Below are 21,702 nucleotides of genomic sequence, written 5' to 3'. Positions count from 1 at the left end.
GCCTGACTTTGGGGGATCCTTAGGTAACACTTGTGCCCTTGTTTCCAAGCAGTTTCCCTGGGGCCTCTGCTTCATCTGAGGTCAAGGTCTGAGCGCTGTTGCCGGAAGGCAGACACTTCTCTACAGCTAAGGGAAAACAGCGTGAAGGACACGGGACTGACTCCTTCCTTCTTCCTCCTTTCAGCCTTTCAGTGTTATGATGTATGCAGCTGGTCCTGGATCTGGTGACTCCCCAGAGGGCTTCCCTGAACAGCCAAGGCTCCAGCCACAAATTGGAAACTACACAGCACAGGCACTGGGTACTGAAACTGGTAGTATATGCAGTCCTTCCTTCCTCAGAGTGTGGTTGGGGCAGAAGATTGCCGGTGTGGGATGGGGACAGGAGACTCAAAGAGGCCTTTCCGTAGCACAGAATTGCTAAAGACCTGCCCTTCATTTAGTGACATATGTTTTGCTCAGTCAACATTTATTTAGACGTTGACACTGTTGCAGGCACTAGAGAAATACCTCAATGAAAACCAACTAACCAACCCAACTTGGTCCCTTTCCCTGGAAGTTTTTTTTCCCTTCTTTTCTTGACTCCCTTACCAGTGGGACACCTCCTTTTTTCTAGATTAGGTAAAAAGAAGGCCCATTTGGAACAGGATGAGGAAGAAGACAAAGCTGTAGGCTCAATTAGTGACCTAGAATCTGAGATAAGGAAGACGGTAAAGACAGGAAAAACAGAAAAATGGAAAACTTGCTCGCTCTCTCTCTGGACTGAGAAGGGTGAGATTATAGACGCCAGGGCTGGGTGAGGCTTTAGGGAACGCCCAGCCCCTCATTTTACAGATGAGAAACGGAAGGGCGGAGAGATTACAGAGAAGTTGGAATAAAACAGTGTTCCTCGTATTATAATACGGAGCCTCCAGCAAGGCGCGTAATTTCAAACTGCTGCGCTTCGAAGGCTTCTGGGAGCCAGGACACGCTCATTGCCGTGGGGGCCAGTTCGCAAGCCCGCGGGTGCTACGCTCCCAATAAAGTTGTTGTTGAGGCTCAGCGGGACCACGTGAGCCGCCCCGGGGGCGGAGCTGGAGGCGGGGCGAGCCCGGGGCGGGGCCGAGCTGAGGGCGATCCGGGGGGCTGCGGCGAAGAGGGGAGGTGAGCGCAGGCGCGGCCGGCCGGCCATGATCGCCTCGTGCCTGTGTTACCTGCTGCTGCCGGCCGCGCGCCTCTTCCGCGCCCTCGCAGGTACTGGCCCCGCGTCCTGACAGGCGGGAGCCAGGCCCGGGCCGGCCCCGCGGGGCTGGGGCGGCGTGCGGCGCGTAGAGCCTCACCACCACCTTCCCTGGCAGTGCCAAGGTGTGAGGGAGCGGCCCTCGACCCCCGACCGGTCCTGGACTCTAGGAACTCCAGGAGGCCGGGGCCTGGCCGACCCTCGGCGGCCCCCTGCTCCCGCCGCTGGCGTTGGGCCACAGCTAACGCGGAGGGGCCTGGGGAAGAGGCACAAGCCGCCCCTTGTCGGCCCCGGGGGTGCAGAGAGGGTCTGGAGCCCGCAGAGTCACTGCCCGGCGTGGGGGTCAGAGAGGGTTGGCAGCTCTGGGCCAAGGCGAATGCCCGAATTCTCTGTGGGGAGGCCCTGGGGTCCGTGGGCTGAAGACCTGGGCGTACCTGTCTTCCCTCGGAGTGAACGCCACACTCACCTTTCCCAGCCACCTCTCCGCTCTGCTCTCCCGGTGGAGGCTTGGGTTGAAAAGCAGGCTCAGGAGGGAGAGCCGCATTTAAACCTCAGCTTTGAAGCAGCCTCCCTTGCGCTTAGAGATGTAGCGGGATGGAGCAGTGCCCAGCGGCTGCGTTAGAGCAGTGAGAGTTACTCTTGCACTTCAGGACCCACCTGCCCGTTTCATTCCTGGTCTCTTATTCCCGAGGCTCTCAGGAGGCAGATCCTGCGGAACTCCCCGACTTCCCTGCACTGTAGGGGCAGGACAGAGCCCCTTAGAAATAAGGGGTACAGCTGTGCATTCTGTGCTTTTCTTTTCTGGAACTTGACACAATGTGTGTGTGTGTACTTTATGCTTATATATGTGCATTTCATATAAAATGTTTGTTTCTGGCTGCTTCCAGAATGCAAGCTCCAGGAGGGCAGGGCCATGTCTGTTTTCTTACTGTGTCTCGAGTGCTAGCAAACTACTCAGAATGGAGGGGGCGCTCAATTCAGGAGTGTGTGCACACTTCTGAGGAACGAGAAACCGCACAGAAGTCGTCGTTTTCAGAGAACTAAAGCATACTCCTTTAGCGATGTTGCTCTTACGGTGTCCGGAATGGCGGCTGTAGTGATGGATACTAGTCCGGAGGTTTCTAGATTAATAATTTTAGGGATCTCAGGGGAGGGACGATCTGCTCGCCTCGCCCCCACACCCATTAAAGTAGTCCTACTTGTGTTAACTTTGTGTGTTTGGTTTCTATGGATTTTTTTTAAATAAAAGAAATCTGAAAAACACACGACCACCACCCACAAATCTGTGAAATTTGGAAACTAGTAACAGCTCACATGTAAATCAAAGAACCTCTGCCGTCTGATATACAAAAAGGATGTTTCAACCCAGGGGGAATTAGCAAGTCCCTGGACTGAAGCCAGCAACCAAGGGCATGAGTTTAAAGCAGGGTTTTCCCGTCTCGGCACGATTGACATTTGGGCCTGGATGATTTATTGTGGGACTGTCCTTTGCAAGATGTTCAGCAGTATCCTTATCCTCTAACCACTAGATGACAATGGCATCGCCATAGTGGTGACAACAACCAGTGTGTCCAGACAAGGCCAAATGTACCCTAAGAACAAAATCACTACTGGTTGAAAACCACTGTTAAATCCACATAGGCCATAAGACAGTGTCAACATTTGAATCATTCTGACGTTTCTCTTACCTTAGAAATAAATAGAGCTGATAAAATGGATCTGGTGACTCTGGACCAGCATCATGCATGCCACTGGTCTTGGGCCATAAGTAAGTGATTTAGTGTGTAGGGAGTGTTTGCATGCACCAAAGTACTAGGCATGGAGTTTGGGGGCTCCAATTGTGGAGTTTTCCCACTCGCTCTCTTGCCTGTCTGTCATTTGTAGCTGTTGTAGCAGAAAATGACAGCTGCCACTTGTCACTTTCTGATTAATAGCCTCTGTTGTGTTATGGAATGAGCAAGCTAATAATGAAGTCTGTGAAGACTTAGGAGCAGCTTTGAGAAGAGAACCAAGGGCCTTTGTTAAGAAATAAATTGTATAGATTTTGAGACACCCTTCTCGTCTACCTTAGGACTTTTTCCTTTGGAAAGCATTCACAGACTAGGGGACTTACAGAACTAGAAAAAGCTCTTGGAGACTATTCAGTTCAAACTTCCCTTGTCCCCATTTTACAGTCAAGGATGAGTTCATCTCACTGGGGGCATTGTCCAAGGCCACATAGTTTGTTAATTTCAGTGCTCTGCTGTAACCCACAGTTCTAATTCACGGTCAATTTCTGATTCCTATGTGGCACTTACCAGAAAGTTGATGTTTCATAGGACTCCTAACCTCTAGATTAAAAGGTGTGGTTATATGTGACCACCTCTTTACTAGATTATGTGGGACAGTCAGTCATTCTTTTATTTCCGCATAGAATATTTATCAGATCCCTACCATGTAAATTACTTAACACTTGTAAAGCCCTTAAAACCGTGCCTGCTGCATAGTGAGCACTTTGCCCTAGTGAGAAGAAGTTCCAGGCACTAAAATGGGTCGGCTCAGTGATGAGCAATGATGGGCAAGGTGCATGTGGTTCTTCCCTGTATGGGTTTCACATTCCAGGGGGGAGAAGAGTGTGGGCGGGGTGTCGCTGTCATCTTGTAACACGGTATTTTGGCTTTCTCGTTAGATGCCTTCTTCACATTTCGAAAAAATGCCCTCCTGGCGAAGAGCTCGTCCTCCCAGGTAGAGGGCGATTTTGCCATGGCTCCTCAGGGCGCGGACCAGGAAGAGTGCGAGGGCCTGCTGCAGCAGTGGCGAGAAGAAGGGTCGAGCCAGGTGCTTCCGGCTGTGAGCGAGGGGCCCCTGTTAGATAAGGGACTAGCTCAGAGCAGCCTGGCCCTCCTGATGGATAATCCTGGAGAACAGGTTGCTGCCTCAGAGGACAAGTGGCCCGGCAGGCAGCTGAGTGACCTGCAGGCAGCAGAGAACGTGGAGGAGCCTTCCTTTGAGGTCCTAGGAGAAGAGCCACCGCCAGAGGTCGAGGGCCCGATGTGGGCAGCTGTCCCCATGCAGACAGACCCTCAGTACGCAGACTGTGCTGTCCTCCCAGTGGGTGCCCTGGCCGCAGAACAGTGGGAAGAGGACCCCACAGTGGTAGCCTGGAGCATGACACCTGAGCCTGTGCCCCAGGAAGAGGCTCCCCTCTGGTCCTTCGAGGGCCTGGGGCAGTTGCAGCCTCCCCCGATGGAAATTCCTTATCATGGTGAGTCTGACAACTGGCTGAGCAAGCCGGGGTGACGGGTTGTCATGGGTGTGGGTAGAGCCATTGCTAAAGAAGGGAGCTGTGCTGCCGCATTCCGTCTTCCTGAGACTCTTGCAGTGCCAGATCTAGAGGGGCCTTAGAAATGATCTCACCTAGCCCCATGGTCTTCAGATGAAAAAATCCCCGTGCAGAGAGGTAGCGGGACATGCCTAAAGTCACACAGCTGGGTGGTGGCAAACTAAGCAGACCCTAGTTCTGATGCTGCGTGCTGTCGTTTCTCGGGAGGTGATCCAAGGGCCTTCTGGGAAGAAGGGTGAAGAGCCCTCCGGACCTCCACTCCGCCCCAACCAGAATAGCTCCAGTTTTAGCTGTCGTGCATACTGGGCTGCCACTAAAATTGAAGAATGAATTCTGTGGCTCCAGTGGGTTTGAAATCCAGTGTGCAGCTCCCTGCTTTAAGGGACACGGGGAACACGTGGTTTCTGGCCCTACAGACTTTTCCAGAGTTAGAGGTTAGAAAACACCCAAGGCTGAGATTACTCTACAAGTCTCTTTGACCTCAGGTGACTGTTAAGCACATTCATCTGAGTGATTCCCCAGAGACCAGTGGATTTGTCAAGTGCGAAATTGTTAGCCTGTATTTATTGAGCATGTACTAGGTGCCAGGTACTTTGCTAGGTACTGGGCATATAGTGGTGAACAGGCTAAGATTGTCTCTGGCTTTGTGGAGCTTACTGCCTCATCCGAGAATGTCCTTGGAGTTCTGCTCAGGTTGCCACAGAGGGATGGGTGACACGGATGGTGAAAAGGAACTTGAGACAATACCACTGAGTCAGGAGTGGAGATGGCAGGGCCCCTGGGTAACACGTGCTTGTCGTGGACCTCTTCTTCCCATCCCCTCTGCAGAAATCCTGTGGCGAGAGTGGGAGGACCTCTCCTCTCAGCTGGACATTCAGGGCCTGGAGGCAGGGGATGGCCCTCAGTTCCAGTTCACCCTGATGTCCTATAACATCCTGGCCCAGGACCTGATGCAGCAGAGCTCCGAGCTCTATCTGCATTGCCATCCAGACATCCTCAGCTGGAACTATCGCTTTGCGAATCTCATGCAGGAGTTCCAGCACTGGGACCCTGACGTGAGTGAAGGGGGTGGGGATGGGCAGTGCCAGTTTGCATTTGCTTGGGTCCCGGCTGTTTCCCAGTGCTCTTAGAAAATTAGTTTGTTCCCATAGCCATTTGTATGATTGGAGTCCTTCCTGGGGCTGGAGGCTGCCTGCTGAAGTAAATGAGTTTGGGCAGATGCTGAGAAGACTCTCCCTAGGTGTACTTCCACACCTTTACGCAGGGAGGGTGACTGGAGGGACTCACGGAGCGGGAAAAGCTGGTATATGTGTCTGGTCTTTTCAGCTTAACTCTGGGCCCGTTCTTGCTGGGGCTGACCATCGGGGAAAAGTCAGCCCTGTGGGAAGTTTCCGTGTGACCCTGCCTGAGACCCACAGCAGCTCCCCACCTGGCCGCAGTGCCTGCTGCTGGGGTGGGATCACAGTCAGCGCTGTGGGCACTCTGAAGTGATTGGTTTCCCTGTCCATTTCCCAGATCCTGTGTCTCCAGGAAGTCCAGGAAGACCATTACTGGGAGCAGCTGGAGCCCTCTCTGCGAATGATGGGTAATGCAGCTCCCCGGCATTCGTGCCAGTCTTTGTTCCTGCAGCCCTGTCTGCTGTCTCCTGAAGACACCGTCTTTTTCTTCTGTCTCAGTAAACCCCAGTCTCACCTGTGGGCTAGCTCCTTCTTTACGTGGGTGAGCAACAAAGTAGAGTTCTGCAGTTTTAAAGTGCTGGTGACATATGTTGCCATTTAATCCTTCAGGTAACCAACTCTATGAGGCTGAGAATTACTATGTCCAGTTTGTAATGAAGAAACTGAATTTCTCAAAATTTCTGTGACTTGCTCGGGGTCACAAAGCTACAAAGCTGGTAGGCTGTGGAGCTAGGACTCCCAACTTGTCTGACTGGATTCCATGCTTTTCCAGTCGATTTATATGGCTTCATTCCCTTCTCTCCTTCCTTCCCCTTAGAGCCCCTTAGTCACCTGGTTGAAACTGTAAGGGAACCACTGCAGAACCAGGGACTTGGCGAGGGCAAGGACTCCCATCGTTGAGCAGCAGGAGCAATGCCTTATGCATACGCACTGGGGTTACTGCCACTGGTTGGACTAATTCAGGGTTCGAGGACTCTGATCCATCTCCTTGGCGGGGTGTTTTTTGCAGGCTTTACCTGTTTCTACAAGAGGAGGACTGGGTGTAAGACGGATGGCTGTGCTGTCTGCTACAAGCCCACGAGATTTCGTCTGCTCTGTGCCAGCCCAGTGGAGTACTTCCGGCCTGGCTTGGAGCTCCTCAATCGGGATAACGTGGGCTTAGTGTTGCTGCTGCAGCCACTGCTTCCAGAAGGCCTGGGGCAAGTCTCGGTGGCCCCTTTATGTGTGGCAAATACCCACGTCCTGTACAATCCACGCCGGGGTGATATCAAGCTGGCCCAAATGGCCATTCTCTTGGCTGAAGTGGACAAGGTGGCTAGGTTGTCAGATGGCAGCCACTGCCCCATCATCTTGTGTGGGGACCTGAACTCCGTCCCTGACTCCCCTCTCTACAACTTCATCAGGGACGGAGAGCTCCAGTACCTCGGGATGCCGGCCTGGAAGGTGAACTGGGGCGGCCGCTGCAGGGTGGGGCCTGGCCTGGGGAGCGCAGTGGGCGTTGGCGCCAGGCGCTGCTTCTGGGGCAGGGCCTCAGTCACACCTCTTCCGGCTCCCTCCCGCCTTCTGGTACCCAAAGCCTGGGAGTTCGGTACTCTTGAGTGCCTCTCACATGCTGGAATTCTTTCAGCCTTTATCATTAATTTATTTAGTTTATAAATAACCCAGAAGCACATCCTTGTACAGGAATTCAAATATCAAAAAGGGGCCAAAGACCCTTTTATTACCTACATTCCCTACCTCTCCCCTGAAACGAATAACTGCTTGAAGTTTGGCGGTATTTTTCCAGATCGCTTTCTGTGCATTTATAGCGATATCAATGTTCCTGTGATAATGTAATCATCACCTCCATTTATTAAGCAATTATTGTGTGCCAGGTGTTATTTTAAGCACTTTACATGTATTCACTCATTAATTTTCACAATTTCTATCATCGCCTCTGCTTTATACATAAGGAAACCGAGGCACAGAGGAATTAGTGATTTGCTTACTCTGCAGCCTCTGCGGGTCGGTAGCGGTGGAGCCAGGATTTGTAACCGGGGGGCCTGGCCCCAGAGCTCCCGCCCTCGATACTCCGCTGCTTCTAACAGCTGATATGTAATCTATCGTGTGTTTATAAACACGATGTATCCCTGTGTGTTTCATTTTATAGCGTGCTTTTTTTTAACTCAACAATGTATATATGAATCTCTCATTTCATTTAACTGCTGAATGTTAACAGTATAGAAATCTCATAGTATATCGTAGTTTATTTAGCTGTGCTGATGGGCATTCAGCTTGTGCTAATGTTTTATAAGTCACTTAATCTCCCTGTTCCTTGGTTTTGCTTCTACTGATCCATCCAACTTATTGCTTAACTTTTGGCAAGGCACAGTGGAGAAAGGACACAGAGTAACTGAATTATTGTTGAGCACTTTGGGCTTTTATGTTAATGAGGTTACTCAAGGGCCAGCAATGTCCTGGTTGCCATGTGTGCAGAGAAAGGCATCATCCCGCCAGAAAGTTGCTGTGATCAAGGAACTCAGGAAGTAGGCAAAAGAATTTACTAAGTACCGACCTTCTGAAAGGCCCCATTAGCATAGTGATTAAGAGCAAACATTCTGAAGCCAGACAGTCTTGAGTTCAAATCCCTGCTCTGCCACCTTGGGCAAGTCCTTAGGCTCCCTTTGCCTCATCTGTACATTGAGGACATAGTGGGACCTGCTTTACAGGGTTTTTGTTTGTTTGTTTCTTTAGTGCATTAAATCAAATTATGCACATAAAGTGTTTTCCAGTTCCTCCTTCAAAGGAAGCAGCCAGTAATTTGGTAGTGGTTATTACTATCAAGATTCTTAATTCTATGTGGTGTTGTTATTCCATTTTATAGTAGAGGATATTGAACCCAAGAGAGTTAACTAACTTGTCCAAAGTCACACAGCTGGCAGATGGCTGTTAAATTTCAGGTCTGTTTTCTTTCAGATGGCATGTTGGAAATTTCTGTCCTCTAAGGGCAGGGAGTGTGCCTGTCACTGCTCTCTTCCCGGCACTCAGCTAGTGCCTCGCTCACAGTGGCATTCAAATGTTTGTTGTTGTTAAATGAAACAAAGGGAACTTTGCTGTATATGTTGGAGATATGCAGATGACTGATGTTACCAAATGTTTCCCCTACTACGTGCTGTCCGTTCCCAGGCTGCTCATTGGCTTTGACCGAGGATGGTGATGTGATACATACGGTAAAGTGCTTTGGTGCATTTCCCATTTGCTTCAACCCTGTGGTTTCCCGTTAATAGGCTTCAGATGCTCGACCTTGCTCCAGAAGGTGCAAAGATTAGGACAAACCTTTCCCAGTGCGCGCTAAAGCCCCTGAGAGTTGATAGTCTCTGTGGACAGTTGTGAAGATTTGTCTGAGGGGAAAGTTAGAGGGTCACAAGTTCGTACGGTTCTGTTCTCTTTGACTCACACATCTCACTCTCTTACCCTGCATTCCTGTCTCACGGGCGTTTCAGTGCTTCTAGTAAAAAAAAAAAAAGGTCTTAATTAGCTCCTTGTTTTTAACCTTCCCCTAAGACTTACATGTTCTCCTTCTATTATGGATATAGTATATGATAGTACGTGTGTATGTTTGTCTGCATGATCTCCAATAGGGGTGTTTCCTTTTTCTGCCTTGGTTTTTTCTCAGTTGCATCTGCTCTTTCCTTGTAGGTGTCTGGACAGGAAGACTTCTCCCATCAGCTCTACCAGAAGAAGCTGCAGGCCCCGCTGTGGCCCAGCACCCTGGGCATCACTGACTGCTGTCAGTATGTCACCTGTCATCCCAAGAGATCAGGTGAGCCTGTGTCACGTTGTCGGTTGCCGGTGCCTCCATGCCCATTTTGGGAGAAAGCTGGCACCTCAATGGCGGGAAAGTGTAATCCCCTCAATTCCCTTGGCAAGTTCCTTTGTTTTTCTCACTGTCCTCACGGGCAGCCAGTGATACGGAAAACTGTAAATCATAGCTGTCGGAGAAGCTCCTTGCCCTCTGAACCAGACTTCTGCTATGTCCCTACGCTGGAAACTTCTTGATATTAAGGAGGTCTTGGCATGTGGCTCCTCTTCCTTTCTCTCACTGTATGGCTTTTGCTGGTTTACAGAGAGACGTAAGTACAGCCGAGACTTCCTGCTACGTTTCCGCTTCTGCAGCGTGGCCTGTCAGCGACCAGCAGGACTGGTTCTTATGGAAGGAGTGACAGATGGCAAGCCAGGTAATGGGACCTGAGCTTGTTTTCTTGGTCTTTTGTGCCTTTTTGTTTAGCCCTGATATTTGTCAGTTATTTGATTTCTTAGTGTCTCCTAGGTGTGATTTTTAGAGGTCACCTGCTGGTCATCAGTGTGCTTGGAAGGGTTAGCGGCCGCATGCATGCATGGATGTGCAGTGCCGTGAGAACAGGGACCAGAAATCAAGACCTGGGTTCTAACGGCTCTGAGACCTTGAATGAGCCATTTAACATTTTTAGGTTTAAGTTGCAACTAACTAGCACGTAGACAGCATATAAGGGAGAGAAGTTACACATGGTAGGGCTTTGAAGCTCAAAAGGTGTCAGTAGGCCTGGTTGTAATAAAAGAAGTCCTGCTGAGAACTTCCAGACTGAGTATGGCAGAGAGTACTTGACCTTGTACCCTTCTTGTCTCTGAAACCACTCCGAAGCAACAAGAGAAATGGAAAAAAGAAATATAAAGTTCAATTTGGAGAAAACAGGGAGTCTAAAGATTTCCGAAACCATAAACCACAACTCAAGCGGAGTGGCCGTGAGAAGCACCGGGGATCGTGCGAGGGTGCTGGTGGGAGCCTTGAGGCTGTGCGCATCTCTAAAAGAGCCAGCAGGGTCTGCTCCTCCACGGCGAGGCACAGAAGCGAAAACCTGGTTTCATCAGTAAGACAAGGATGCACAGGTTGTGATAGGACATTGTCTCAGCCTGTTTTAGTCCTAGAGGCAGTGGATGAAAGACTGAGCCAGAAATCGAGCCGTATTTGCGTTCAGCATTCTCAGTGGCCGGGAGAGCAGCATATGAAGAGCAGCATGTACTTTGGCTGGGAGAAGTAAAGATGAAAAGGACTCATGCAGACCGTGTGTCATAAGGAGAATTTCTGTTACTTGGAATGCATATTTGATTCTTTTCTTATGTAGACTTTGTACAAATAACTGGTAGAGAAACCTCAACTAATTCGAAGCTGAGCTACCCCAAAGAAACCAGCAGGAGATCTGCACTAAAGTGCTGCAAGAAAAGCAGGAAGCAGGGACAGGAGAAATAAAAGGCAGATAAAGAATACTTACTTCAAAGATAAAAATTCTTGCATATGGAAATCACAATCATTTTCCCATGAATAAAAAAAATGAAGCAATTGCCTTTATAAAATAAGAGCACAAAAATAAAATCACTGCCTTTTAAAAATAAGTTCAGGCACATGGCAAGACATCAGAAGGTGGAATGTAAGCTGCAGAGCTGAGGCAAGAAATGGAATAAAACCTTTAAAAATCCCACAAAATGAAGACAGAACTGGATACAGCACAGGAAAGAATAGATACTGCGGAAAGCCAGAGACACACCAAGGAGGGAAAAGAGCGAAATGAAAAAGAAGTGAAAGGATGAAAGGGCGAGAGGGAAAACGACAGACGTGGGCGACGAGGCGATCGAGCACGTAACTGGAGCCCTCAGAAGAGAAGACCACTCCAATGGCACGAAGGAAATGTTTAAAGGGATGTTCCGGGGACGATTTCCCGAAGGTGGAAAGATCGGAATCTTCAGGTTGAGAGGCTGTGCCAAGTCTCAGTAAAAACAGTGCCGGAGAAGCGACCCCAGGCCATCCTAGTGAAGTTACTAGGAGTCGAAGGTAGAAGAATCCTTCGGGCAGTTGAACCAAAAAGATCAGGCTGCTCTTAGGGGTAGAAATAATCAGGTTGGCTTCAGACTTCTTCACACCAGAGTTCAACTCTGGAAGACGTGGGAGCACGGCTTTAAGGGGAGGAGGTATGGCGCAAGAAGTTTACACTCCACCAGAAGCCTTTCTTGAAGAGATGCTGGAAGACTAAGTTAAGACAACTAAGCAGTGACTGGAAAAGACTATAGACCAAGGACTGGTGGTAAGCAATGAATTTGTTTTTTTCTTGTAGGAACGTAATTTAAATTGGCATTTTGGACAAGGCAGCGAACATTTCAATGGCTTGGGGTTTTTTTAATTGTGACGGGAAATGTGTTACTGTAACTGTGGCAATAATAATAATAATAATAATAATAATAATAATAATAATAATAATAATAATAATGGTGATGGCTACCATGCATTGAGTGACTAGCACGTGCCTGGACCTGGGGTGGTGCTTGTATCCGTTGAGCTCAGGCAGGGGAGCAGTGGCTTGGCACCTTAAGAGTATAAAAGCCCAGAGTTAAACACCAGTAAGATCCCACCTAGGCAATTTCATGTTAAGAATAGGTTATTTTTTAAAAAATCAGTGCTGTACTTGAAACATAAAATTAGCATTTCAGTTTAATAACAAAATTAAACCCAAGAACCTTTAAAATACACAGACAGTCACTTTGTAAGTAGAATCATTATATTGGGGAAAGTGCCCTGTTCACTAACAATGCGAAATAATAGCACTGTTTTCAGAACGGAAATTAGGCTTGAGTAAACACACCCATTCACTACATGCTGTGAACATGCCCTTCTGCCTGTTCAGTGCTCCCCACCTAGGGCTGAGCAGACTCCTGATGAGTCACCTTTAAATACTTGGAATCTAAAACGCTACCATCACTTGGAGACTGCGAGCAGAAAGACTTGAGTGCAATATGATGAGATCACAGTGTGGGACCTTTTTTCTGGAGGATATGTTTAGGTGTGCTACCAAGTAGTATTTCCAGTCCTGTACCAGACTCAGCCAACCCGCCACACACACCAAAACTTGTGACCTTGGCCCTGGCCGGGTGGCTCGGCCGGTTGGAGCATCATCTCATACATCAAAAGGTTGTGGGTTTGATCCCCAGTCAGGGTGCGCACCCAGGTTGCAGGTTCCGTCCCCTGTTGGCGCACCTACAGGGGGCAACCCATCAATGATGGATGCTTCTCACATCAGTGTGTTTTTTTCTCTCTCTCTATCAAATCAATAATAAGCATGTCCTTGGGTGAGGATTAAAAAACTAATAAAAATAAAAACTCGTCAACTTGACCGTGGCCCTGACTCGAGTGTGAAGCCTCTGAGTCACACAAGGAGCTGCGGGGCTGGGAGGCGGCGGTGTGGCTCTCCCACAAGCGGGCGCTGCATTGCCTGCGGTGTTCTGCGTCGCCCCAGCTGCATGTCACCAAGCATCGTGGCTCCCTTCCTCCCCAGCCCCTTTTGAGGGGGTAATTAACAAGAGGAAACCAAAATTTTAACTCCCCCCGTGTATTTTTTCAGTTATTATTTATCTTTCCAGTATGGTTCATACAGACACCAAGAGGGGTTACTGTGTTTTCTTTCTCATGAGTGCTTGCATGTTTACATGAACTCTGGAGCTTTGAACTTACATCGAACTCTTCAACTCTTTTAACACTTAACCACAAACTATGGGCCCAATTAAGTGCATTACAGGAAAAAACAATTGCTAATAGTTGATTTTTATAAGCCACTATTCACAAACCAACCAGATGGCCATAGAGCAAAGGCCGTCCTATCAGTTTTCTCATGAGGAAAGTTCCGAATCCAGCTTCTCCTCTGGTCCATGCACGACACCACTTATTATCCCCTTCCCCAGTGCTTGCAGAAGAGCTGAACTTGCTTGGCTTCCACTTGCTTACTTGGGTGCCGAAAGGGCCCAGGAGAGGTTGCCGCTCAGGCAGAGGCAGCTGTCGCCCATGTACTAGTGCTGTCTGTATACAGTGGCGTCTGTACATGGTGGGCATGGGCAGAACCTGGGACTGAGGGAAGCCATTTTTAATGTCCTGCTGGTGGTCACTGTGGCTTTTCTGGCATATAATAATGGTAAAGGATGTGACTCAAAATATAGGTATTATGAATATTCATGCTCCACGTAACATTACATCAACCATCACAAAGTAAAACTTCAGGATTTAACAAGGAATAATAGTCAGAAAATAACTAATGGTAGAAGGTTTTAATTCATCTTTCTTTAAAAAAAATTTTTTTATTTTATTTTAATCATTGTTCAAGTACAGTTTTCTCCCTTTTACTCCCATTAATTCATCTTTCTTACTCTGCAACAGTTCAAGCAGATAAAAGATAACTAAGAATGTGGAAGACTTAAGTAACATAAGGTAAACAGATTGATACATGTGAAACTCTGAACACTGAAAGCAGAACAAAGACATCGTTATAAGTGTCCATAGGAGATTCTTAAGAATTAGTCAGATATTAGACCACCTAAAAACCTCAATAAATTTTAAACAGTAGAGGTAGTATTGTCGACTTTCTCTGATCACACATGCAATAAGATAGAAATTAAAAACAAAGTACCACCCTGGCCAGTGTGGCTCAGTTGGTTTGAGCATCATCCTGTAACTGCAAGGTTGCTGGTTCGATTCCCCATCAGGACACATGCCCAGGTTGCCAGCTCGATCCCCCACTGGGGCACATGCAGGAGGAGGCAGCAGATCAGTGTTTCTGTCTTACATTGATGTTTCTCACTCTCTTTCCCTCTTCCCCTCTCTCTAGAATGAGAATACAATAACCCTTAAAAACAAACACAAAAGTCCCCAAACTAAAATATACTCACTTGGACATTTAAAAAATCTCAAACAACTTCTGGGTCAAAGGTGAAATTTAAACTGAAACTGCAGAATATCTAAAAAATAACAATAAAGAAAATACCATATATTAGTGGAATAAAAGTTAAAACAATATTCAGTGAAAAAAATCGGCATTATATAGGCTATTTAGAATCATAGAATTGTATTAATAAAAAAGATGAAAGTAAGTACATTAGGCATCCAAATTAAGTTAGAGAAAAGAACAAACTGAAAAAGCAGAAGGAAAGAAGATGAAAATAATTTAGAAAACAGACTAATAGTACAACTAATAAACTCTAATGAGAGTCGGTGGTTTGGGTGAAAAAGCAGCTGTCAGAAAAGCCCATTCACTAATTTATTCAAGGAGTAAGCAAAAGGATTCAGATGCACAAGAATGTGCAAAGAAATTGAAAACTTAGTTGCATATATTAATTTTAGAAAATGTAATTTACTAAAAATGATTGCAGAAGAAAGAGGTAACCTAAAGAGACTACCACAGGGGGAAATTTTTTTAAAGTTCCCAGAGATGCAGTCCCAGATAAGCACCAGGCTGAGGTTGATGGGAGGATGTCATCAAACCTTGTAAAGAACTTTTGTAATGCCATGACTATTTAAATTGTTACAGAGCACAGAGGAAGAATGGGGCCAGGTCATTTTTATGCAACAAGTATTTTGACACCAACAGCTGACACAGAAAAGAAAGCTGCAGACTAGCATTCTCCCTTATGATATTAATGCAAAAAATTTTACATAGAAGGTTAGGAAACAGGACGTAGCAGCACATTAAAGAGCAGTATACCATGACCAGATGGAGTTGATCAGAAACATAAAGATAGTTTGATATTGCAAAATCTGTGAATATAACTTGTCATGCCAATATACATATATATGAAATGTATTTAATATACGAGAAGCATCCTATAGATGTCAGCATCAATCCTTGCATTGTTTGAATACATTTCTCTTTGCCGGAACACGGGTGGGTGGCAGTGCGCCCTGGGGCTAGGGTCTGAGGCTGCTCTGCGTGAGCGGAGGGCGAGGGTCTGCTGCGGGCCTGGAAAAAAGTTCATCTGAGCTCCAAAACTCAAGGTCTTGCTTAAGGAAAACACTTGAGTAGCAGAGTCAGCAACAAGCCAAGGATGACCACTCTCATTATTCAACGGAGTTCAGAGATGCCAGCCAACATGATCAGAAGTAGAAATATAGGTAGGCAAGTAGACGTGAAAGATGGAAGGGAAGGTAAATTATTACTTGCTATTAATGTTGTTATGTAACTGGTGATCCAAGAGATTGAATTAACAACTGTCATAAGTGCTAAGATAATTCTGGAAAGTAGCTGGGTACAGTTACAGAAAGCCATAGTATTCATATATAAAAATAATGACACATTTATTAAGAGATATAATGAGCCCTACACAGTGTGGCACAGTTGGTTGGGTGTCGTCCCATGAACGGAAAGGGGACCGGTTTGATTCCCAGTTGGGGCATGTGCCTGGGTTATGGGCTCTGTCCTCCATCCCCAGTTGGGCAAATGTCAACCAGTTGACATTTCTCTCTTACATCCATGTTTCGCTCCCTCTCTTTCTCCCTCCCTTCTCTCTCTAAAGTAAACATTTAAAAAAAAAGATATAATGAAAAAAAACCTCCAATAGCAACAAATATAAGACAAATTAATTGAATAGGGAAAATGTATGGTATATAAAGGAATATTTCATTTCATCTAAATTATCAAATTTATTGGTATGAAGTTACAGCATTCCTTTATCCTTTTTAAAAAGCTGTATTGAGATGAAATTCACATACCATAAAATTCACCCACTCAAAGTGTACAAGTCAGTGACTTTTAGTGTACTAAAGCTGTGCAACTGTCACCATAGCCATCGCCCCCAAAAGGAACCCAGTACCCAGTAGCAGTCATTTTCCACTCACCCTTTCCCTCACGAAAAGTCAATTGACCACAGACATAGGTTCAGGCTCTTAATCATATTTCAGCCACCTGTATGTCTGTCCTTAGGCTGGCACCACACGGTCTGGATTATTGTAGCTTTTTGTAAGTTTGAGATGGGGAAGTGTAAGAGTTGTAACTTAGTTGCTGTTTTTACCATTAAGTATGATATGTGCTCTCTGGGATCCCTTTCACAGGGCATCAGTTCCATTCATGAGGCTCCCCCCTCATGACCTGATGACCTCCCAGAGCCCCCCCCCCCCCCCATTCCATCCCATCGACAGGTTAGGTTTTCGACATAATTTGGAGAAAAACATGCAGTCTCTAACACCCATTGATGTCAGTGGGATCTGTAATAATATTCCCTCTCTCCTGATATCGGTGGTGTGCATCTTTTTTCTTTGCACGTGTGTACGTGTGTGCATGAGTATGTATGTATATGTGTGCACACACATGGAATGGTGTGTGATGGGAAATCTCTGGAGGAACATACACCAGACATTTGCTACCCTCAGTTGCCTCTGGAATTGTGTTGCAAGGGACCTGGAGGGGGAGGGAGACTTCTCACTGATATTTTTCTCTACAGTTTGATTTTTGTACCATGTGACTATATGACTTTTTAAAAATAAATTTAGGTTTTAACGGAAGGTGCTGAGTCACAGAAGATCATGTCTATGTTAGAGACCTCTGTCTGTCCGCCTTCCCGAGGTTCTTGACTTTGGTCCCTTGTTTTCTTCCTCCCTTCCCTCCTCTTCTTCCTTCTTCCTGCCTGGGGCAACCTGCGGGCCTGAGGAGGATTCCGGGGCGTGGAGCTGAGCCTCCTTCCCCGTCCGCGAAGGTAAAGCGCCTCTCTCCCGTCTTCTGCAGAACGACCTGCGGGCTGGGCCGAGCCTGTTCCGGAGAAAGACACCTCTGAGCCGGAGCCTGTCGGCCCCAGGTAACTGTGCTTCCAGCCTGTCTAGGTGTGTGACAGAGGTTCCTGTGGGCTCTCCTGAGGCCGATCTGGGGGAACATGTTTTGCTGAGCTCTCCCTCCCCTGCAAACCTGCTGAGCGCCTGCAGGGGCACACAGGTGTGCAGAGGCCAGAGGGGCCCACCCAGGTTCCTGCAGAGGAAGAGCCCACGCGCGGTTCCTTGTGGGAGTCCGGCCTCACAGGAGAGCTTGACGACCCGTGGACAGGGGTCTGTTAGGTGGGCTTCGTCAGCTGGCGGAGGAGGGTGGGGGTGAGGAACGCTGGGGGACTGAGTATAAACGTGTCCGTTTCTCGGCTAACCTTAGCTGAGACCATCAGCCTCTTGTTGGCATGGGGAGGAATTTTTGTTGAGACTGAGTTATTTGGGCTCATCCATGAGAAATACTTCAAAAACCTGCAGAGAAAGTAGCCGTGAGACCAGCTCAGGGGCGTTTGCTGACCGAAGCCATCCCCTCCGTCCCTGCAGGGCCGCCGGCGCCATCCAGCACTGCCTCCACCTGACCTCGGTGTACACTCACTTCCTGCCCCAGCATGGCTGCCCGGAGGTCACCACGATGCCTTTGGGTCTGGGAACGACGGTGGACTACATCTTCTTCTCAGCTGAGTCCGGCCAGAGTGGGGACAGGACTGGTAAGCCTGGTGGGCCCTGGGCCCTGGAAGCCACCCCCATGAGTCCCTAACAGCTGAGGGTTGTCAGGCATCTGGTGGCTTGGCTTGGGCTGCTGGCTTTCATGCCTACCCAGCAGTGGTCATTCTCGTCGGACTTCCCCTAGGTGTGCTGTTCACCTCTTTTTACCCTTGTAGCATCAGAGAGAAGTGGGCAGAGCAAGCCCTCCCCACCCCGTTTTGGAGGTGAATTAGAGCGTTCTGAGGTTGTTGGATTTGTTCGGCAGCGGCTGGTTAGTGAGGAGCTTGATTAGGTTAGAGACCCCATTTCCCATCTCCTCACCCCGCACTGGTGCTCACGGTGTAGCAGTCCGTCAGCCCCTGTCTGTGTGTTTAAAGCAAGTCTTTTAAACGTTTAAGTTGATTGCCTATGTTTAAAACTCAAGTTTCTTATAGAAAATCTGGATTTCCAGTTTCCCTTGGAAAGTCAGCAGATCCTGTAATGCTGGGCCCGGGCACACACGCTCCTCTTTGCCGCAGTCCCCTGGAGCCCTCTGCCTCATTCACTGATCGATGTGTCATGAAGTCTCTGAGGAAGCGAGGCTTCGCCTAGAAGCAGCAGGAGGAGCTGAGGCGGGTGGGCGGCCAAGGGGTGCAGCCTCCAGAGGGCACAGCTCCCACAGGCCCCACCCATCCCGCAGTGGGACTGGCCGCCTTACCTGCTGGCTTCTGCTTTGTGCCCCAGGCCGCAGGCATCAGGATGGAACGCTCACGCTCCTGGGCCGCCTCTCCCTCCTCTCCGAAGAGATCCTCTGGGCTGCCAACGGCTTGCCCAACCCCTTCTGCTCTTCAGACCACCTCTGCCTGCTGGCCAGCTTCGGGATGCAGGTCACCGCCCCGTGACAGGGCTCCCAGGGGAAGAGAGCGTCGCTTCCGGAAGAGCTCACAGGACCAGAGACTGTGGAAACTTAGATCCAACTCACGCACATCCCCTGCCCTCCCCCTCCTCGTTCCCCCCTTCCCACGGTTAGGTTTTCTCTGGGCCTGTCCCGGTTCTCTGCCTATGGCCCCTTCCCTGCCCCAGCCTCTTCCTAACCCTGGGCCACGTACTTGGTGGCCCTGGGAGAGGTGGACGAGTGGTTCCCCTTCCCGCCATGTACCCAGCGCTCCCCCTTGATTTTTGATTACCAGGGTTGTGGGAGCTATTGATCTCAATGGTTATTTGCTTTCAGGCTATTTCTTGGTGGTGCCTTCTGATCCGACCTCCTCCCTGCCTTCACAACGTCTGAGCCCGGACCTCTTGCCAGGCACACACGTGTGAGATGCGTGTAGTATGTGTGCATCCTGTCAGGGCGGGACTGCTCTGCGTGGCCACACCTGCGCCTGGTCAGCCTGCTTTCTGCCCTGGGGCCATTGGCCGAGGGGCAGGCTGAGAGCATGGCTCGCATCTGTGCGCTGCCAGGCAGCAGCAGGGGCACGGGCCCTCCTCCTTTCACCCCCTGAGTCCTATTAGGCCGTCACCGTGCTAGCTGGGGCACACGCACCCTCTGAGCTCTGGGAGCGAACGGGCCCCACGGCCTGGAGCAGCACCTTTGGGGATGCACCGCCGGAGCCTCTGACCCGAACTCCCCACGGGCCCGGCGTGCACTGTCTGGGCTGGCCCCTTTCCCCAGGCTGCCCGAGGAGAGCAAAAGTTTGTGTGGGGTCAGTGGGCTGGGAGAGTGGTTTGAGGTCTAAAGCTCTGTGAGGGTGAGGAGAGAGAACCTTCAGGAAACAGTTGTCTCACTGCGCTCTGCAGCCCGCAGAACAGGGGTGAGGGGGTAGCCCCTGCAGGCAGGCTCTGCAGCTGCCGCAGCTGGGACTCAGGACCTCAGGGATTATTCTCTTTTCCCCACCACTTTTTACTGTTTGCTGCCTCCCTCGTTCCCTTCCGTTTTCTCCCTAGGAAAGCCTGCTGTTTAGCTGAGGCCAAACCTTCTCAGCACAAAGGTAACCTTGGGCAAAAGTGCCTGAGGAGCTGCTCAGACCAGCAGGGCCCCAGCTGCTGGGCGCCTCTGCGTCCCACTCCTAGCGCAGGGGCTTCCGTGCCCTCACGCATCACCTGCATGCCTTAATCCTCTGCTGCTGGTGTGGCCTCAGGTGTTCCTGGGCCAGCTGCTCCTCGGACCCCTCACTCGGAGTACCTGCTGGCCCTGCCTGATTTCACTTGCTGTTGCCCGCCCCTCTCGGCCTCCATCACAGAGCTGGAGGAGTAGCCGAGGGGCTGGAGAAACAGCCTGAGGTTAATGGTCTCTCCCTGTATGTATTTGAAAGCCAAAGACCCAATTGAACTCATCTGTGTTCGTGGTTATAGACTTTCCACACCTAGGTTCCGGGGAATTTATCTATGTGTGTGTGTTTTTAAACATTGTTTCCTGGGTCCTGGGCATGCCTGGCTGAGCCCCAGGCCTGTCCGTGCCCCGCCGCTCCTTCTGTTTGCCTCTCTCTGGGCACCTCCTGAGATGAACGCAAGACAGCGCCCGACTGTTTTCTAAGACTGTGGCCCGTCACTGTTCTCCTTTGCTGGGAAATGCATTGAAACATGGCTGAAGGTGGTAGAGGGCAGATAGCCTGATACTCTTTTTTTTGTTTTGTTTTCTTGTTTCTGTTTTGGAAATGAAATGGGGGTTTTAAGTGGACATTTAAAGTCCCTCTTCCAAATAAAGGTTTACCTTCCCCCTTCCTACTGCTGGTCATTTTATTAGGATTCTGAAGGGCGTGGGGGAGAGGAGTCTTGGAGAATGAGGTGGACAGAGAGGAAGGGACTGGTCCGGTGCTGGGGCCTCACGTCCTAAACCTAGACCAGGGAAGCGCGTTGGGATCGCCCTCTGATCACAGAGGCAGATCCCCACTGTGCTGCGGCCTGGGGGAGTAGGGCTTGGGCAAAGCCTCCTGCCCGGACTTTTGTTGACGGCAGCTCTTCTCCATCCTCGCCAAGCTAGAGGGGAACAGTCCTCTCAGCTGCTTTTGTCCTTGCTCCATCTGCTGCCCCTCCCCCCAGCCCACACTGCATTTTGGGAGGGTCTGTGTGGAAAGTGGGATGTGACGTGCTTTCCTGGTCAAAGCTTGCATGAGGCAATGGTGTGTGCAGCAGATGCCTCTTGCTGAGCGTCTATTTCTGATCATCTCATTTGCATTCTGGAGCCAGCGCTGAGCTGTGAGCCATCTGTTGCTGGAAAGGTTTCTCTTCTTCCCGGGCCTCACACTGCTGGCACTTTTGTCTTCTTCTAGCCTCCTTAAGCAGCAAGTCCACCAAGCCCACATTGCCACGGGAAGCCCTGAAACCAGGGGCGGCGTTCTGTCTCACCGAACGGAACCCAAAGCCCCACACCTTTGGGTTGGTCTCCGAGACCGAGCTGCACGAAGCTCCCTGGGTGCTTCCGGTGCCCCTCCTGGGTTGACATTCAGTGGAGAGAGAGGAGCTGGGGTTAGGACCACCACTCACTTGTCATCTTGGCCTAGTCACGTGGTGACGGTGGGTGAGTTAACCATTGTGTTTCATTTCACAAAGCTTGGTGAAATGGAAACTAAAGTAGTAATCTTTTCCACTTGTGAGGGATTTTTGGGTCCGAAATTGTACTGTGTGAGCTTGGGCAAGCACAGGCTGCTAAGAATTCCAGAGCATTGGTGGGAGTCGAGGGTGGGTAGTTCTCCCCAGCCCGGCTGGACGATTGGCCCTTGGGCTGGGA

General features: G+C 49.4%; 1 protein-coding gene across 3 annotated transcripts; it reads left to right on the top strand.

Moving 5' to 3' along the window:
- The first annotated feature begins 1,084 nt into the window (after positions 1–1,084).
- ANGEL1 (angel homolog 1) lies at positions 1,085–20,699 on the top strand. 3 transcript variants are annotated; one of them, XM_045823448.1, is made up of 10 exons: positions 1,085–1,230; positions 3,885–4,460; positions 5,367–5,593; positions 6,054–6,123; positions 6,726–7,159; positions 9,395–9,518; positions 9,823–9,933; positions 17,263–17,332; positions 17,835–17,998; positions 18,720–20,699. In XM_045823448.1, exons 1-10 carry the CDS (start codon positions 1,167–1,169, stop codon positions 18,875–18,877), a joined length of 1,998 nt encoding a protein of 665 aa, XP_045679404.1. In that variant the 5' UTR covers positions 1,085–1,166; the 3' UTR covers positions 18,878–20,699. The 3 variants fall into 3 exon arrangements, with proteins under 3 accessions (XP_045679404.1, XP_045679405.1, XP_045679406.1); XM_045823449.1 differs by lacking the exon at positions 18,720–20,699 and adding an exon at positions 18,431–18,707; XM_045823450.1 differs by lacking the exon at positions 1,085–1,230 and adding an exon at positions 2,933–2,984.
- Positions 20,700–21,702: the final 1,003 nt, after the last annotated feature.

The sequence above is a fragment of the Phyllostomus hastatus genome, unplaced genomic scaffold (genome assembly GCF_019186645.2).
Source record: "Phyllostomus hastatus isolate PE091 unplaced genomic scaffold, TTU_PhHast_1.1 phas_scaffold_501, whole genome shotgun sequence".
NCBI classification, from domain to species: Eukaryota; Metazoa; Chordata; class Mammalia; order Chiroptera; family Phyllostomidae; genus Phyllostomus; species Phyllostomus hastatus.
Note: the sequence above shows the minus strand (reverse complement) of the source record. Positions and strands in the feature narration are given on the sequence as shown.

Excerpts from the sequence above, each read along its gene's own strand:
- ANGEL1 (XM_045823448.1), top strand. The coding sequence starts at position 1,167 with ATGATCGCCTCGTGCCTGTGTTACCTGCTGCTGCCGGCCGCGCGCCTC. Across the intron at positions 17,333-17,834 it reads CCGGAGCCTGTCGGCCCCAG|GGCCGCCGGCGCCATCCAGC; the intron begins GTAACTGTGCTT and ends CCGTCCCTGCAG. Across the intron at positions 17,999-18,719 it reads CCAGAGTGGGGACAGGACTG|GCCGCAGGCATCAGGATGGA; the intron begins GTAAGCCTGGTG and ends TTTGTGCCCCAG.